Below are 19582 nucleotides of genomic sequence, written 5' to 3'. Positions count from 1 at the left end.
CCTCTGGTTTCCCTCTACTGAAGTCCGCAGTCAGTTCCCTGGTCTCATTGACATTGAGTGAGAGGTTGTTGTTATTACACCCCTCAGCCGAGTTTTCAATCTCCCTCCAGTGGGCTGATTCATCACCACCCACAACAGCGGTGTCATCAGCAAACTTGTATATGGTGTTTGGCCACACAGTCACAGGTGTAAAGCGAATAGAGCAGGAGGCTAAGTACACATCCCTGTGGTGCTCCTGTGCTCGTGGAGACTGTGGAGGAGATGTTTTTGCCAGTCTGAATTGACTGGAGTCAACAAGTGAGAAAATCCAGGATCTAATTGCACTGGGGGTATGGAGGCCCAGGTCTTGGAGTTTACTGATTAGTTTCAAATGTCTTGTGGAGATTGGACCAAGGGGTGTGCTTTGATTCAGGGGTGCTGGTCATTTTGAGCTTGGGTCGATGGGACTGTCCTGGGGCCTGAATCTGTCCAGTGTCTGAGCAGAAACAGGGGAATGGATCCCAACAAGGAATAGAAGTGAACGGGTGGGCGGGGGAAGGCTGAGCAGAAGGCAGATCCTTGACAGTGCTGACTCAGATACCAAATGTTACAGGCAATGGGTTCTGTCTGCACATCTTGCTGCCAGTGCATCAAAGACCCCGCCCCCCCCAACCCAGAGATTTGCCATGACCCCATTGACCTTCACCAATTTGTAGAGATGCCTTCCGGAAAGGATCCTGTCTGGATACAACACTGCTGTGCCTCAGACCCTGAAAAACTGTAGTGCTATGGACACATCATGGGCTCCACCCTCCTCACCATGGGCCCTGTCTGTACTTCTCACTGCCTCAGTAAAGAAGTCAGCCTCATCAAAGACCCCGCCAAACCCAGGTATTCTCTCGTCTCTCCCATCATTATGATGTGGGCGATCGTGGTCTTTCCAAATCTGTGATTGCTCTTGGCAAATTTTTCTACAGAAGTGGTTTGCCATTGCCTTCTCTGGGCTGCGTCTTTACAAGAGAGTGACCCCAGCCATTATCAATACTCTTCAGAGGTTGTCTGCCTGGTGTCAGTGGGGGCATAACCAGGACTTGTGAGATACACTGGCTGCTCTTACGGCCATCCACCATCTGCTCCCGTGGCTTTGCCTGACCACGATCGGGGGGCTGAGCAGGTGCTACACCCTGCCCAGAGTGACCTGCAGGCTAGTAGAGGGAAGGGGTGCCTTACACCTCCGTTGGTAGTGACACACATCCACCCTGCCATGGGGCAGAAAACAGGAATGTCTGAAAGCAGGCCCCACCGGGCTCCAGGATGACGCCCACCCCACTGATATGGGACTATTGAATGGTTCCCTATAATGATCAGGTGACTCTTGACCTCACGCTCTACCTTCTCATGGACCTCGCCCAGCTGCACTGCGGTTCCTCTGAAAATGTAACACTTTATTCTGCATTCTGTTCTTGATTTTACTGATGTGATCTTTATGGATGGCTCGTAAAACAAACGTTTTCACCGTACCTCAGCATGCGTGACAATAATAAACCGACTCGCTGATTACTATCTGTCTCTCAACGTAGCGATGTGGCATAGGCAGGTTCAGCTCCCACCGCAGTACCCAGAGGTGGGGCTTCAAGCCCCGTTTGACAAAGACCCCAAGGAGCCTCATACGGCCCTGACTTCTGATCTTCGTGCCTGACGGTTGAGAGGTCAAAGCAGAGACATAAAAATGTCCCACGCACCACACTAGCCACAGAGGTTATGGATTCCCCCACACACAGCACCCCACCTCACCCGGTGCCCGGGATCTTGCTGTGTACAGTTTTCTTACCCTCTTGTGCGACGTGGAGAGGAGGCAGAGGAAGGGGTGGGGAATTGAGGGGAGGGTGCAGGGAGGAGAATGTGTACAGGGAGGGCTGAGGGACAGAGAGGGGAGGATAGGGGTTGTTGAAGGGACGGGAGAGAAGGTGTGGGGAGGGGTGTGCTTGAGGTAAGTGGGGAGGAAAGGAATGGGGGCTGGAGGAGGGGGTCATGTGTGGAGGAGGTTTGGAAAGGGACAATGAGGCAGGGGGCTGGGGATGAGAGTGGAGTGCAGCCAGTGACGGGGTCTGTGCCACCTTTCCTCACAGGTGAGGACGAGAAGATGGAGGAGCTGCCGGTGCCCTCGCGGCCGGCCACCGCCCCCAGCCCGGACCTGCTGACCTGCGGCCAGTGCGGGCGAAGCTTCCAGCTCTGCCATATCCTCGACTTCATCGAGCACAAGCGGAGTGATTGCACCTGGCCGGCCCGTCTCCGGGGAGCCCCCCACGGGGGTCCGCACTCCCCGCTGGCCCAACGGGGGGACGTGCAGCCACTGGGCGTGTCGGACGTTGTGGGAGGAGGAGCCCCCACTGGAGGCAAGTACTACTCTTTTCACTTTTTGCCCTGTGACTGCGGCAGGTAGTGCTGCTGCCTTCCAGCACCAGTGACCTGACAGTCAGCGCCGTCTGTCTGTGTGGGGTTTGTATGCTCTCCCTGTGAGCTGTCGGCTTTCCGTATTTCAGCCATGAGCAGGGTCAGTGGGCTAATTGGCGGTGGTAAACGTTATGAGGCTCTCTGCCCCCATCACCCCCCCACCCTTCCCTTCAGGCCCAACTATTCTTCCAAAGACTCCCTCTAAACCTCTGAGATATGATAGAGGCACAAAAGATCATGAGGGGTATAGGTAGGGTAAACGCAAGCAGGCTTTTTCCACTGAGGTTGGGTGGGACTGCGATCAGAGGTCATAAGTTAAATGGTGAAAGATGAAAACTTTAAGGGGAACATGAGGGGAAACCTTTTCATTCAGAGTGTGGAATGAGCTTCCAGCACAAGTGATGTGTGCGAGCTCAATTTTAATGTTTAAGAGAAGTTTGGATAGGTACATGGATCGTCATTAGGTCGCATGTGGAATTTCCAGTTGGCGGACGATTTCCCTCCACGCCGCTCTGTCCCGACACTTGTCCAGAGCATCCCTAGTCTCGTCCAGCTTGGACCAATCCTTGATGTTGTCCAGCCACGTTGTTCCTTGCCTTCCTCTTCCTTTCCTTCCCTCCACCTTTCCATATAGCAAGTCCAACAAGATGTTATCTCTCCGCATAACGTGTCCACAATAAGCAACTTTTAACTTCATAATCTTCTCCAGCAACATCCATGGTCTATCAACTTCGGACAAAACCCTTTCATTTGAAACTTTCTCTACCCAGCTAATCTTCAACATTCGTTGATAGCACACCATTTCAAAAGCATTAATTTGTTTCATGTCATCCTTCTTCAGGGTCCATGTTTCTGATCCAGACCTCAGCACTGACCATACGTAACACTCAAGGAAGCGGATTCTACTTTGGATGTCTACCTTCCGATTGCGTAGTAGATCTTTTAGCTTCATGAACTGGGTCTAAGCCATACCTATTCTCCTTCTGATCTCAACTCACATCTCCCATCATCTGTCAGACAACTGCCAAGATATTCAAACTTTCGCACCTGTTCAATGTCTTGTCCCTTCACTTGTAACGATACCATCATGAATGAGTCTTTAGTGTTTGGTTTGCTTACCACCATCGATTTTGTTTTCTTAGGGTTGATTTTTAGTTTTAGTCAAGGCTTTTCTTGTTCAGTTTATTCAGCATAATTTGCAGTTCTCATTCGCTGTCGGCTAACAAAGCGGTATCGTCCACTTATCTGATGTTATCTACCTTCTGGCCTCCGATTGGAATACCTGTCTCCTGATGGTCACATTCCCGAAAAATCCATTCTCCGTAGAGGTTGAACAAATCTGGCGATCCAACACAGCCTCGCCTTACGCCTCGTTTAATACATGCCCATGGTGATAGCTCATTTTCTACCCTGACCGCCGCTTTCTGTTTCCAATACAAGTTCCTTATTATCTGCGCATTCTCCCATCCCAGATCGTACTTGTTCAGCACCTCTATTACTTTCTCCTGTCTTACTTTATCAAAAGCCTTTTCATAGTCAATAAAGCATAAGTAGATGGTCTTTTGCGCCTCAAAGCATCTCTCCATGATGTTTCTCAACGCGAATATTCCTTCCCTTATTCCTGAGACTTTACAAAAACCAAATTGTGTTTCTCCAATTTCATTCCTGATTGTTCCTTTCATTCTGCCGAACACTATTTTCAACAGTAGCTTGACGCAGTGAGACATTATGCTTATCATCCTGTGTTCGTTACATTTTATCATCCTTGGCTTTTTGGTAAGGCGATAAATACTGATTTGAGAAAGTCCTCCGGAAGATTTCCTGTCATATAACTGTTGTTTAATATCACTAAAAGATTCGTTTTTCCCTTCGGACCAAGCGATTTCAGAATTTCAGTAGGAATCTTATCTTCACCGGCTGCCTTTCTGACTTTTAGACTCCGAATCGAACTTTCCATCTCTGACATCAATATTTTAGGTTGATTAGTCATTTGATTTAATTCTGGTAAATCCTCAATCCTGCTGTCTTCAAATAATTCCGAGATGTACTCAACCCATCTGTCCATGATCTCTTCTTTTTCATAGCATGGATTACCAGCACTGTACTCGATACACCCAGTTGATGGCACGGTCCTCTTTAATTTCATCATACCCTTTACCTTCTGGTGAAGGCCTCTATAATCATGACTTGGTTCATACTGCTCAATTTCTTCGCACTGCTCACTCATCCAATTCTCTTCACTTCCTTGCACTTTCTTTGAATCAAGCGGTGTAGGGCTTTGTAGCGTTCATTATCCTGATGTTTTGCCTTTCTTCATTCTTCACTTAACTTTCTCAACTCATCGCTGAACCAAGGCTTATGTCTTTTGCTCTTTTTCCGACAACCCAAAGTCTTTTCCGCAATTTCTGTTACTGTTGTTTTAAACTCTTCCCAGATGTTCTCCACTGCCATGTTGCTACTCCCGTTATCTAAGACCGAAAATCCAGTCTCTGTTTTGACCAAATATTTGATCTTTTTTGCTTCATCGGTAATGCGTAAATCAAGGTCTTTCTTATTTGATGGTTTGGCCTTTCTCACCTTCTTCAAACGCACACTCATGTCCAATACCCCAGGGTTGTGATCTGTATAATAGTCAGCACCAGGGTACGTTTTCACCTGCTTCACTCCATTCCTGAACCGATTGGGTACTAAAATATAGTCAGCTTGGTTTTTTACTGAGCCATCAGGACTGGTGCACGTGTACAGTCTCCGTTTTGGCAGACTGTACCAGGTGTTTGCAATCACTAGTTTGTTAGTTTTTGCAAATTCAACCAGTCTTTCTCCGCGGTCATTTCTTTCCCCAAGTCCGAAGGGTCCTACAGTCAAAACTTCTCCTACGCTGCCAACTTTGGTATTAAAATCACCAAGAATCACAGTTACTTCGTTGTTTTTAGTCTTTTTCATTAGCTTTTTAACTTCTCCATAGACCATATCGACTTCATCATCGTCATAGTCTGTGGTTGGCATATAGGCCTGTATGACGTTAATGTCAAATGGTTTAGCTGAGATTTTAATCATCATCACTCTTAATGGATACACTGCCTTTGATAGTTCTTGCTGTTTCCTTGTCTACCAAAATTCCAACTCCATGCTTACGTTCACTTCCTCCTGAATAGATCAGTTGGTATCCGTCATCCCTTTTGAGCCACCCCCCCCCGTCCATCTCATTTCACATAGTCCGAGTATGTTCATCTTCAGTCTTTTCATTTCCATAACAACATTTTCTAGTTTACCTCGTGTAAGAAGAGGTCTAATATTCCACGTAGCTATCCTGACATGAAGTTTTCGCTTGATGATGACCCTGGTAGTCTCATTCCTACCGTTGCCGGACGCGACTCCTCTACTGTTATTCGTGGCTGCGTTAACGTCATTGTTTTGATCCTTATTGAGACTGACATTTTGGGAAATCACGTACTTGGCAGGTTACAGCAGTGGTTTGCTTTTGCCTTCTGCCAGGTGAGTTTAAAGAGATCACCACCTCTCTTCTCGGTAGATCGTCTGCTTGCAAAGCAACCATTGTCTTCCAAGGTCGTAGCTCTTCTGCCTTCCCCGCCAGTCTCCTGCTGGCTCCGCCGTAGGCCATCACTCGTAACCCTGAGCAAGGGACCCTTACCAGGTGCTACCAGCCGGGTCAGCTGGACCTGGGGCGAATCACAAGGGCAGGGTCGACCACACCCCTTAGGCCAACTTAAGGTCGTGCTACACAGGTTTACTTGATACAAATACGAAAAATTAAAATGACACATAAAACTTCATTAATGAGGAATTGATGTAGCCTTCTGCTCGAGTTCGGGCTTGTCCGGCGGCAGTCTGTCTCCGCCCGGACACTGGAGAGGCCTCTCTCCGGCCCAGAGGGAGCCGAAGCCCGGCCCTGGCACACAGAGACACCCGCGGCCTTAGGCCAAGCATAGGCGGGGCCTCCGCAACCTCGGCGCCGCGCTTCGACTTCACCCGTAGCACGGTGGCCACCTTGGCTTTCCCTTTAACTGCTTTATTATATTTTGTGGTTGGTCGCTGTTCGTTACCGTTTGTAGTCGCTGGAGAAGATGCCGCCGCTGGCCGGGTCACGTCCGTACTGGGGTTCCCCCAGAGACGAGCCCTTCTCATCGTTGTAAGCCGGCCCGGAAGGCATGGGAGAAGATACGAGAGCCGCGTGGACGCAGTCAAGGCGGCGATGCGGCTGGCAGAGACTCCGCAGATCGGGCCGACTGCCGAGGGAGCGCTCCATCCGTTGCGGGGTGATGGCGGGGCTGGGTACACGGATGGGAAGGGGTATGGAGGGATATGATCCAAGTGCAGTTGGATGAAAGCAAGCAGTCGAAGTGGTTTGCCATGGACTAGATGGGCCAAAGGGCCTGTTTTTGTGCTGCACTTATCTATGACTCTATGACCTCCACTCCTCACTTTAGACCCACATCCTCTGCTAACATATCCCTCTGCGATGGAGAATAATTTCTTCCAGATTAGCTTCGTCTGTTGCATGTATATCGAAGTATACAGTGAAATATGTCATTTGTATCAATGACTAACAGAGCCCAAGGACGTGCTGTGGAGAGCTCACAAGTGTCGCTGTGATTCCAGCACCAACGTAGCTCGCCCACAACTTACTAACACTGACTAATTTGAAAGTCTTTGGACTGTGGGAGGAAACCAGAGCATCCAGAGGAAACCACACAGTGCACTGAGGTAGAACAAGGTAAAACGATAACAGAGTGCAGAATAAAGTGTAACAGCTCCAGAGAAAGTGCAGTGCAGGTAAGCAATAAGGTGCAAGGTCATTGCCAGGTAGACTGTGAGGCTAAAAGTCAGTCTTGTACAAGAGCTCTGTCCAAGACTCGGTAACAGTGGGGGAGAAGCTGCCCTAAAGCCTGGCGGTATTTCAGACTTTTGTATCTTCTGCCTGATGTGAGGGGCGGGGGGAAGAGAGAATATCCAGCCTGGGTGTGGTCTGTGATTCTGCTGGCTGCCTTCCTGAGACAGTGAGAAGTGTAGACAGAGTCTGTGGAGGGGAGACTGGTTCCTGCAACGTGATTTAGTATCTGTCTCACTCATTGACCCGGCTGGTGGCGTAGTGGCATCAGCGCCGGACTTTGGGACAACAGGTCCCGGGTTCGAATCCAGCCGGCTCCCCTGCGCGCTTTCCATCCATGCTGGGTTACGAGCTGGTGATCTCTTTGAAAACTCACCCGGCAGAAGGCAATGGCAAACCACTGCTGTAACTTGTCTTGTACGCGGTTCCCCACTACGTCAGAGAGGTGTGGAGAGAAATCGTCCGCTAACTGGAGAAACTCCAGATGTGACGTAACTTTCCTTTTCCTCACTCGTTAGTTGGCAAGTTGGACTGGCCCACAGTTGGGAACTCCCTTTAAGTCAGGGGATCCCAACCTTTTTTATGCCACATAGTCTTACCCGTTTTTTACCGAGGGGTCCGTGGACCCCAGGTTGGGAACCCCTGCTCAAGCAGTGATGTGATATCTTCAGTGAAGTATTGGTTTGTTATTGTCACAGTGACAAGCTTGTCCTGCATACTTTTCATATAGATCAGATCATTACATAGTGCAGTGAGGTATGACAAGGCAAAACAATACCTTATGAATCTCCTCCACATGCCCCCTGCTGCACTTATTTACACTGATGCTGACTTATTCTCCACACATTCCCAGACTCCCAAATTTAGTTAAAAATTTACATTTTTAACACTCCTCTCCCCCGCACACAAGGGTCAATTTACAGCAGTCATTTTACCCACTGCCCCACTGACCCATTAAGGCTTTATGAACACCATTTGTAATTATGGGTTTTATACCTGATCCCTGATCAGTCCCTGATGCTGGTGGACCGGTGGATCACTCTCAGTTTGACCTCTACCCTTTGACCTGTTTGGCATGGTTGATCCTATCAGGAGCAAAGCACAAGGCCCTAACTCCAGCCAACGTAGCTCTCTGGGTTATTGAGTCACATAAGCCTCCTAATCCCATGACAAGTTTGTGGTACCCCTAGAGGACATGCCTTTTGTAAAGGGGGGGAGGTTATTATATGCAAAAGGTACCTAATAAAGTGGCCACTGAGTGCATTTCTGTATGTTCGTGATCTTCTGCTGCTGTAGCCCAACCATTTCAAGATTTGACGTGTTGTACGTCTGGAGATGCTCTTCTGCACACCACTGTTGTAATGAGTGATTATTTGAGTTACTGTCGCCTTCCTGTCAGCTTGAACCGGTCTGGCCATTCTCTTCTGAACTTTCTCATTAACAGAGCACTTTCCCCCACGGACTGGTGCTCACTGGATGTTTTTTTGTTTTTCGCACCGTTCTCTGTAAACTCTAGAGACTGTTGTGAGTGAAAATCCCAGGAGAACAGCAGTTTCTGAGAAGCTTAATCTGCCCTGTAGGTACCAACAATCATTTCACAGTCAAAGTCACCATGATCACATTTCTTCCCCATTTTGACACTTGGTCTGAACAACAACTGAACTTCTTGACCATGTCAGCATGCTTTTATGCTTTGAGTTGCTGCCTCATGATTGGCTGATGTCCCTCCTTCGCCCCTCTCCTAAGGTCAATTGTCTTTTTAGGGATGTCAGGGAGAAGACCGGGAGGTGGGGCTGAGGAGGGGAAAGGCAAAAGGATCAGCCGTGATTGAATGGCAGAGCAGACTCGCTGGGCCAAATGGCCTAATTCTGCTCCTATGGCTTACGGTCTTATGCTCTAGGATGAGCTAGGACAATCCCAGCTGTCCGAGGTAGGTGGGGCCACAGGAGGTTATGAGATAGGGATGCTGCAGAGGGTTTTGGAAACCATGGTGAGAATTTCAATCCAGGGGAGCCAGCAGACTTGAGGGGGAGGTGCAGGTATAGATGGAGGGAAGACGATGGCTTTAGGGTTAGGGGCAGGCACCAGTGAGAGGTTCGGCTGCTGAGTGCGCCCAAACCCCTCACTGTAGGGCGGCACCTCTGTGTAGTGGTTAGGGTAAGACTATTACAGCACCGGTAACCTGGGTTCTGTTCCTCCCGCTGACTGTAAGAAATTCTTGTACGTTCTCCCTGTGATCACAGAGGTTTCCTCTGGGTGCTCTGGTTTCCTCCTGCAGACCAAAGGTGCACCGTTTAGTCGTTTAATTGGTTACGTAGGTTTAATCAACTGGTATGGCCTCACTGGCCCAGGAAGGCCTATGACCATGTTGTATTTCCAAACAAACAAATGCAGTATTGTGCAAAAGTCTAAGACACATGTATAGTATATAACTAGGGTGCCTAAGACTTCTGCAGAGTACTGTGTTTCTCAATCTGGAGCGGAGAGTCTCCAGATTGAGAAACACAGTACTCTGCAGAAGTCTTATGGAAGCAAAGGACGTTGGGAAGGGTGCAGTGGGAGCACCACGGGAGGGCTGTGGGACAGATGCTGGGGGTGGGGAGTGTGGAGAATGGCACAGGTGCAGGCACACCCAGCCCTCAGATACCAGGCAAGGTCGTTCAATTGTGAACAACCCATTACAGACTGTCTCCCTGCTGCTTCGTGCTCCCTCCCCTCGCCCTTCCCCTTTTCCCAGCCATGATTCCCCTCTCCCTGCCCCCTTCCCATAATGACACGATGGGCCAAAGGGTCTGCGTCTCTCCGTTTAGTCTGGTGAATCTCTGAGGGTCAGCGTAGCTTGTGTGGCCACTGGCCCCGCTGCCGTGGCGATCCAGGTTAGCTGCCGAGTCTCCGGTGCTGTCTCTGTGTGAGATTGCATGATCTCCCGGTCACTGTGCATGGAGTTTTCACCCTCTCCCTGTCATTGTATTCCCCCGCCGCACTCCAGTTTCCTCCCACATTTCAATGGCAGGCGGCTCGGTAGGTTAGTTGCTCCTAGTGTGTGGTTGAGGAGTAGAATCGGTGGAGGGAGGGAATATGAATATGAACCAAATATAACTAGTGTAAATGAGTGCCTGGTGGTTGGCATGGCTTTGATGGGCTGAAGGGCCTGTTCCTGTGCAATATAAGCATGAGTTTATGAACTGTGTCCTTTTCTGGAGTTATTTGAGACTGACTTGTGTTGCCGGTCCCATTAAGATCATAAATCAAAGCCGGAGGAGTGTATTCATCCCTCAGATTCTGTCATTCAGTAAGGACTGCAGCCACTGTGTCTTGGTACACACAAAATTCTGGAAGAACGCAACAGGCCAGGTGGCATTCCTGGAAAAAAGTGCGTGGACATTTCAGCCCTGAAGGGTCTCGGCCCAAAATGTCAACTGCGCTCTTTTTCGTAGATGCTGCCCGGCCTGCTGAGATCCTTCAGCATTTTGTGTGTGTTGCTCGGATTCCCAGCGTCTGCAGATTTTATCTTCTTCGTTAATGTATCTTGGTGCCATTTTCCCCACAGTGGCTCCTTGTCTCTCAGTTCATGTCATGTCCAATGGTGTATCGATCTCTGTCTTGCTCTCTCCCCCATCCCCCAAACCAAATTTCTTCTCTACTAACCTTGCCAGTTTTAAAGCCCTCTACACTTTTGTGTTGGTGGGGTGGAGATACCTCTCTGCCAAAGGCTCCTTCCCTCTGCTAGCCTGCAGGTCACCCTTAGGCAAGGAATAGCACCTGCTTAGCCTACCGATCAGAGTCACATGAAGTCAAGGGAGCAGGTGGTGGATGGTTGTATGAGCCGCTGGTGCACATCACAATCCTGGTAATGGGACCACCGATGCCAGGCAGACAGCCTTTGAAGAGCATTGATAAGGGCTGGGGTCACCCGTCTTGTAAAGACGCTGCCCAGAGGAAGGCAATGGCTAAGCATCCACAACACTTGAGTTCCTCCAGCGTGTTGTGAGTGTTGCTTTGACCCCAGCCTCTGCAGAGTATTTTGTGTTTATAATGGCAAACCGCTTCTGTGGGAAAATGTGCCAAAAACAATTCTGGTCAAGACCTTGAATACTTTCAGACCAAACATCCCCGATCACTTCAGTGTTCTTCGACTGGTGGGGAGGGGGTCTCTCCACCCACCTGGCCCCGCTCCTGTCCAGTGAATGTAGTGGGGGGAGGGGGAGAATCTCCACAAATTGGAGTTGGGTCCAGTTGAGAATCAAGGAGGCAGTTGGGAGGAAGGGGGAAGAGTGGATGCAGGGAAAGGGCTCCCCATGCCTCAACTTTCATCACACCTGCCTTCTCAAGTGGACCATTAATTCCACCGGAATAAAATTCTCTCCTGCCTGCACCCTCATGATCTGAAACTGAGTCCGGGGTGGGGGGGTGCCTCCGTTTAACCTCAGTTCCTCCGTACTGACAACTTGCATTTGTCTGGCTCCTAGCTTCACCAGAGAGCTAATGGGTCACGGATCATAGTGCAGGCAACCCAAAGCTCAGCCAATGGAGTTGGTTCTTAAGGAGCCCTTTAAATGGAAGAGAGAAAGGCCAAGAGGTTTAGTTGCGGGGGCGGGGGTGGATTTCAGAATTCAGGGCAGTTGACAACATGGGGAGAGGGGATAATACTGAAATATTTTACTCTGGGGTGTCCTCTATATAATAGCGATCTTACAGCAATTTAGTGGAGGTAGAGGGAAGGCAAGCGGTTACCTCTCCTTGGAGGGAAGTGGGGGAGAGAGACGAGCTCACCCCTTGTCCTCCCTAACTGCCTGTGCCCCTTTCATCCATCAGCTTCATAGAACTTTAGCTGTAGCACCCTCGTCAATAAACGGACATGCAAGGCGCCATAGAAATGCAGGTTTTTCAGCTGCCTTGGTCTGTCACGAGGTCTAGTATTGTGACTCCTTTTCCTGTGGGACTCTTCTGTGTATCTACCTCCAGCCTCCTCTTCCCCGCCTCAACCTCTCCTGTACCCAACACCTTTAGGTGGGTGCGTGGCCAACTCTCTCCCACCATCGCCACCCCCTTTCTGATGCAGCCCCCTCCTCCTCGGCTTGCCAGCAGATTCAATCTCCTGACTACATCTGCACCCTCCGTTCTTTTGCACAGTTGGTTGGCCAGTGGCCTATGGTTGCTCTGGGACCGAGAAAAACAAAACAGAGTGTGTGTATTGGAGAGAGAGAGAGGGAGAGAGAGAGGAGAAAAAAAAACCCTTTAGCCTAAAGGAGGAAGTGCATATTCAAATTGCACATCTGCAGAAAGAAAACTTCTGCTTTTCCCTTGAGCTGCCAGCCTCATTAACCCTCGTTGGGCTGATCACTGCTTCCTCAGGAGAAGGCCAGTGATCACCATAGTAACAGGCTGTTGGGCTCACCGGTGATGGTGGTTGTTTTTGGGGAGGGAAGTGCTTGAGGTTAGAAAGGAAGAATAAGAGAGTACGTGTTGGAATTGGCTCACGAAGTTCTCCTTCCCTGTCGGCCCATGGCCCTGTGTGTGTGTGTGTGAGTGAGAGAGAGAGAGAGAGATACAGGAGGTGAGGTGGGTGTTTGTTCTCTGAGGGCCCCTCCTAGGCGCCAAGGCCCTGGGGTGCCTCTCGAAGTGACGTTGCCAGGAACATTGGCACTGGTTTCCTTGTGGGTTTTCCTGGCTGAGACAAACCTGTCCGAACCGGTCCCTGGCCGACACGCCTTTAACCTTAGGGCTCCTGGAGCTGGGCCAGGGCAGACTGCGAGATAAAACTGAACAGGTTTACTAGAAGAAGCCTCATTCGAGGGCGGGCACTGAGAGACGTGTGTGTGTGTGCCAAGACTCTGAAGGGCAGGACTGTACGCGTTCGTGTGCTTCTTGCGAAACACAAAGGCCTGAATGCTCTTCCTTCTGCCAGTGAGAAAACGAGGCTCCTCACTCTGGACCCCTGCTGAACCCCCAAGCTGTGCAGGAACCCCCATTTGTTTGGTGACTGCCAGTGGGCAGTGTTGTCACCTTGCCTTCAGGAAACTGCTGGTCTGAACCCACTTGAGGACCAGGGGAAAGCGCACTGTTCTATATGAGGGGTATTAATGGGGTAATTGGGTGCTTTCTGTGGGGGTATTAAAAGCCCGCAGGGTGTGAGGAGTTCTTTGTGCTTCTAAACCTGTACAGAGTGGTTACAGGCCCTTTACCTCAGTGGGTCCACAGCCCCCTACAACTTATTGAAACATTCCTCCCATACTCCCATCGTCATCCAGTAAGGAGGAGGGGGATACTGTAAAGGATCAAAGCAAGTAGCACGGAGTTGTAAACTCTGTCAGCTCCATCATGGACACTGGCCTCCTCAGCATCCAGGACATATTCAAGGAACTATGCCTCAGAAAGGTGATATCCAACATTAAGTGCCCCCATCACCAAGGACATGTCCTCTTCTCATTGTTACTGATGGGGAGGAGGCACGGGAGCCTGAAGGCACAGACTCAACGATTCAGAACAGCTTCTGATTCCTAAATGGACATTGAACCCATGAAACACACATCAAAGTTGCTGGTGAACGCAGCAGGCCAGGCAGCATCTCTAGGAAGAGGTACAGTCGACGTTTCAGGCCGAGACCCTTCATCAGGACTAACTGAAGGAAGAGCTAGTAAGAGATTTGAAAGTGGGAGGGGGAGGGGGAGATCTGAAATGATAGGAGAAGACAGGAGGGGGAGGGATGGAGCCAAGAGCTGGACAGGTGATTGGCAAAGGGGATATGAGAGGATCATGGGACGGGAGGTCCGGGAAGAAAGACAAGGGGTGGGGGGGAACCAGAGGATGGGCAAGGGGTATAGTCAGAGGGACAGAGGGAGAAAAAGGAGAGAGAGAAAAAGGATGTGTGTATATAAATAACGGATGGGGTATGAAGAGGAGGTGGGGCATTAGCGGAAGTTAGAGAAGTCAATGTTCATGCCATCAGGCTGGAGGCTACCCAGACGGAATATAAGGTGTTGTTCTTCCAACCTGAATGTGGCTTCATCTTTACAGTAGAGGAGGCCATGGATAGACAAACCCGTAGATAGATTGAACCCATGAAAACTACCTCACTACCTTTTTATTTCTACTTTTGCAATGCTTCTTTAATTTAACTATTTAATATATATACATACCTACTGTAATTCACATTTTTCCTATTATCATGAATTGCATTGTAAAACTGGTGCAAAGATTACAAATTTCACGACATATGCCAGTGATATAGAACCTAATTTTGATTCTGATCACCTGCCTCTTGCCCCTCACCTACACGCTGGGGGTGTGGTGGGGGAGGAAAGTTGCAATGCACAATGAACCTGCATGTCTGGGATGTGGTGACGGGCAGTGCCCCACATTCAAGTGTACAGGCAGGACCGTAAGGCACTGCTGCTATAAGACTACAGGATCAGAGTCAACTGTAATATTACTGGCATATGTCATGAGATTTGTTGACTTGTTGCAGTACAATGCCAATACATGATGTAGAAAAAACCATGAATTGAGTATAATTAAATAGATAAATTAATTAAATACATTTTAAAAAGTTAAATTAAATAAGTAGTGCAAAGATAGAAATAAAAAAGTGGTGAGGTGCTATTCATGGGTTCAATGTCCATTCAGAAGTCGGAGGGCAGAGGGAAGGAGCTGTTCCTGAATCACTGAGTGTGTGCCTTCAGGCTCCGTAAACCTCCCTGATGGTGACAAAGTGAAGAAGGCATGAGCTATGTGACCGGGGTCGTTAATGACCGACATCACCTCTCTGAAGTACCACTCCTTGAAAGCTGGATGCTGGAGAGGCTCATGCCATGTTGGAGCTGACTGAGCTTACAATGCCCTGCAGCTACTTTCATCCTGTGCGGTGGCCCCCCACCATACTGGGCAGTGGTACAACCAGTTAGGATGCTCTCCACGGTACATCTGTCGAAATTTTTTAATGCTTTTGGTGACGTACCAAATCTTTTCAAATGAAATACAGCCACTGTCGTTCCTCCAGGTGATTCGGCCTCCTCCCACGGTCCAAAGACAAACCAGTTGGTTAATTAGTCACTGTAAGCTGTCCTGTGATTCGACTAGGGTTAAGTAGGTGGGTTGTTGGGTGACACTGCAGCCTGTTGCATGCCCTAAGGCTCAGACATACCTAACACCTCAATGCCAGTAATGTCCACCCTTACTGACAGCGGAATATTGCGACGTTCAAAATTAACTCCCCAATTTCCCATTACAATCTGCAGCGTCAGCTCTAGAGCACCCTTAGCGGGGCGGGACACAAAAGAGATGTGAAAGGAGCTTTAGAAATTCAGTTCTGTTTATTTAATACAGGGTTTTGTGATGATTTACCTTAGTTTTCTGATTGATATTCATTGTGACCTATCAACTCACTTCCTTATTTAAGGGACAGCTTGATTCGGTTCAAAATCTTGCTGACCGTGGGCAGCAGAGGCCCTCTTGTTACACTGCTGAGGCCTAGGGTAGAGGCTCTGGTTTTAAATTCCACCATGGATTCCTAGGTGCAACTCTGTTCAGCAAATAAGAATTTAAAAGGTGTTAAACCCCCATAATGTCTTTTAGAGAGGGGAGAGGTGCTGTCTTTACCTGGTGTGGCCTGTAGATGACGTCTGAACCTAAATGGAGGTGACTTTTAACTACCTTCTCATCTTGGGGAGGTGGTCACAATTAGAGATGGCCAATGCAGATGGTGTAGTGGTTAGCTCAATGCTTCACAGCCCCAGCAACAGCGTGGGTTCTTTTCCCACTGTGGTTTGTAAGAAGTATGGATGTTCTCCTCCATGACAGCTGTGAATGAAAACCCCAGGAGATCAGCTGTTTCTGAGGTACTCAAACCATCCCATCTGGCACCAACCATCATTCCACCATCAAAGTCACTTAGATCACATTCTGATATTTGGTCTGTACAACAACTGAATCTCTTGACCATGTCTGCATGCTTTGATGCATTGAGTTGCTGCCACATGATTGGCTGATTAGATATTTGCAGTTACCTAACAAAGTGGCCACTGAACGTATGTTAGCCTAGGCTAAATTGGTGAAGGAGGTGACCAATGAGGTTCAGTTTCCCCTCTCCCTACCAGCCAAGTTCAGCCACACAGCAGTGGTTAGATGCTGTCCACTAAACCGCCCCTTACATGAATTTGGACTCTAAAGAACAGGGTCCATTTCATGAATTATGATGGCGCCCACAGCCAGATATCCTGCCTATGATCAACACTTCCCTGCCTGGCAAAACAAGCCCACTGTTCCTAAAGCACAAGGGAAGGGGTGGAAAATCTTGATTTGGCATCCCACGGCCAGTCTTGGGTTACACGCCATGGTGGTTGCCCTTGGTTACCGGCCTAGATGTAATCTCACACTGCACAGGCCCAGAGCGACTCCACTGTGCAAACTGAAGCTCTCAGTCAAGCTTTTTGTTAATTTGCATATTAACATATGTCTCCAAATCCCCAAAGTATTGTCTGTTCATTAATATTCCTGCTTGCTCTGAATCCTGGGATAGTTCCCTGTGGGATCCTCTGTTTGCTCAAATTAACATTCGGGGAGTGCATGAGGATTTCAGTTCATGGGGGGGGGGAGAAATTTGCATTTTTTAATTAGTCTGGTTAATTATTTGTTGAATATTCATTTGGTGGACTCCCTCTGAAATCATCTTGTCAGAGTTCCCTCGGGGTGGAGAAGGGAGGGGTGCAAGAGTAACGTCCTTACCCTTAAAACCCTGAGAGCATTGCAGGTTGGAAAACTGCACCTGAGTCAAGGCTATCGAGTGCTTCTGAAAGAGAAAAACAACAAATTGTACACTTGATAACCCCCGCCCCCCCCACTACCACTGCCAAGGTACAGGGACTGGGTATGCTGTATACAGGAAGCTGAACACCCAGTCCCAATGTCCTTGCCCAGAGCCTCATTTTGTAGTAGGACACCGATAATCTTGGCCGGAGATCTTTCTAATATTCTACCCCAGCCTGAGCGACAGAACCCTCAGCCGACGTGAGTGTAATCGAGCTCTGTAATATTCCCTGTTTTTGCTTTGCGGGCAGTTCACAAATCATCAGCTGTCGTAGAGTTAGAGTTAGAGAGGCTTGTTCTCATACAGTTGAAACATACAGTGAAATGCATCCTTTGCATCGACACCCAACACAGTCCGATGACATGCCGAGGCAGCCCACAAGTTCAAAGTAAATTTATTATCAAAATACATATATGTCACCATATACATCCCTGAGCTTAATTTTTTTGGGTGCATACTCAATAAATCCATAATGGAATCAATGAAAGACTGTACCAACTTGGGCATTTAACCAGTGTGCAAAACAAAAAACTGTACAAATACAGAAAGAAAGAAATAATAAATAAATAAGCAATAAATATGGAGAACATGAGATGAAGAGTCCTTCAGAATCAGAATCAGGTTTATTATCACCGGCATGTGACATGAAATTTGTTAACTTAGCAGCAGCAGTTCCATGCAATACATAGTCTAGCAGAGAGAGGGAGAAAACAATAAACAAACAAGTAAATCAATTATGTATATTGATTAGATTTTTAAAAATGTGCAAAAACAGAAATACTGTATATTAAAAAAAAGTGAAGTAGTGTCCAAAGCTTCAATGTCCATTCAGAATCGGATGGCAGAGGGGAAGAAACTGTTCCTGAATCACTGAGTGTGTGTCTTCAGGCGTCTGTATTTCCTGCTTGATGGTAACAGTGAGAAAAGGGCAGCCCTGGCTGCTGGAGGTCTTTAATAATGGACGCTGCCTTTTTGAGATACCACTCCCTAAAGATGTCCTGGGTACTTTGCAGACTAGTGCCCAAGATGGAGTTGGCTAGATTTACAACCTTTTGCAGCTTCTTTCGGTCCTGTGCCCCTCCATACCAGACAGTGACTCCATCGGTTGTGGGAACATTTCAGTGATGGGGCAAGTGAATTTGAGTGAGGTTATAACCTTTGGTTCAAGAGGCCAATGGTTGAGGGATAATAACTGTTCCTGAACCTGGTGGTGTGTGTTCTGAGGCTCCTGTGCCTCCTTCCTGATGACAAGAGCAAGAATAGAGCATGACCAGGGTGAAGTTATCCCCTTTCTTTCAAGAGCCTGATGGTTGAGGAGTGGTAACAGTGTTTCTGTGCCAACATAGCGTGCCCACAACTTACTAACCCATAAGATCACAAATTGTAGGAGCAGAATTTGGCCATTTGGCCCATCAAGTCTGCTCTGCTATTCCATTGTGGCTGATTTATTATCCCTCTCAACCCCATTCTCCTGTCTTCTCTCCATAATCTGTCATGCCTTAATCACGATATTATCAACCTCTGCTTTAATATGCCCAATAACCAGACTTCCACAGCCATAAATTCCTTAGATTCACTGCACGTCTCTGGCCTGCAGGAGGAAACCAGAGCACTCGGAGGACACCCACGCAGTCATGGGGAGAACGTACAAACTCCTTAGAGACAGCGGTTGGAATTACACGCTGACCTTTCTATCACTGGCGCTGTAACATGTTGTGCTAACCGCAATGCTGCCGTGACACACTTAACGTTCATGCAGGTAAAGTTGCTGGTCTGAGACCATCCCACTTGACTGTGTTTGTAAACCAGGAGTTCCCAACCATTGTTACCATCAACTGAGGGGTCCATGGACCCCCAGGTTGGGAACTAGTTAAATTAAGTAGTGTCTAAGCCTTTTAGAGTCTAAACCTTTTCCTATCAGTTTTCAAGTTCCTGGGTGTCGACATCTCTGAGGATCTAACCTGGACCCAACACATCGATGCAGTTATAAAGAAGGCAAGACAGCGGCTATATTTCACTAGGAGTTTGAGGAAATTTGGTTTGTCACCAAAGACTCTAGCTAATTTCTGCAGATAACGGCGGACAGCATTTTAACTAGCTGCCTCACAGTCTGGTATGAGTGGGGCCACTGCACAGGATCGGAAATAAGCTGCAGAAAGTTATGAACTCAGTCAGCTCCATCATGGGCACCAGCCTCCACAGCATCCAGGACATCTTCAAGGAGCGATGCTTCAAAAAGGTGGCATCCATAATTAAGGATCCCATCACCCAGGTCATGCCCTCTTCTCATTGCTACTGTCAGGGAGGAGGTACAGGAGCCTGAAGACACACACTCAATGATTCAGGAACAGTTTCCTCTCCGCTGCCATCCAGTTTCGGAATGGACATTAAACCCATGAACACTACCTCACTACTTTTTTCTGCACTATTACTTAATTTACTTATATATATTTATTGTGATTCAGTTTTTCTCTATTATTATACTGCTGCCACAA

At 48.3% G+C, this 19582-nt stretch overlaps 1 protein-coding gene across 1 annotated transcript in view; it reads left to right on the top strand.

Annotated features, from left to right (window-relative positions):
* The window catches only part of znf296 (zinc finger protein 296), a 97886-nt gene that overhangs the window by 17188 nt on the left and 61116 nt on the right, over positions 1 to 19582 (top strand). Inside the window, exon 2 of the mRNA XM_063063479.1 lies at positions 2109 to 2375. Coding sequence (XP_062919549.1) covers positions 2109 to 2375 — 267 coding nt within the window. The remainder of the gene's footprint in view (positions 1 to 2108; positions 2376 to 19582) is intronic.

Source organism: Mobula hypostoma, chromosome 12 (genome assembly GCF_963921235.1).
Source record: "Mobula hypostoma chromosome 12, sMobHyp1.1, whole genome shotgun sequence".
NCBI classification, from domain to species: domain Eukaryota; kingdom Metazoa; phylum Chordata; class Chondrichthyes; order Myliobatiformes; family Myliobatidae; genus Mobula; species Mobula hypostoma.
This window is presented reverse-complemented; position numbering and strand designations above follow the sequence as displayed.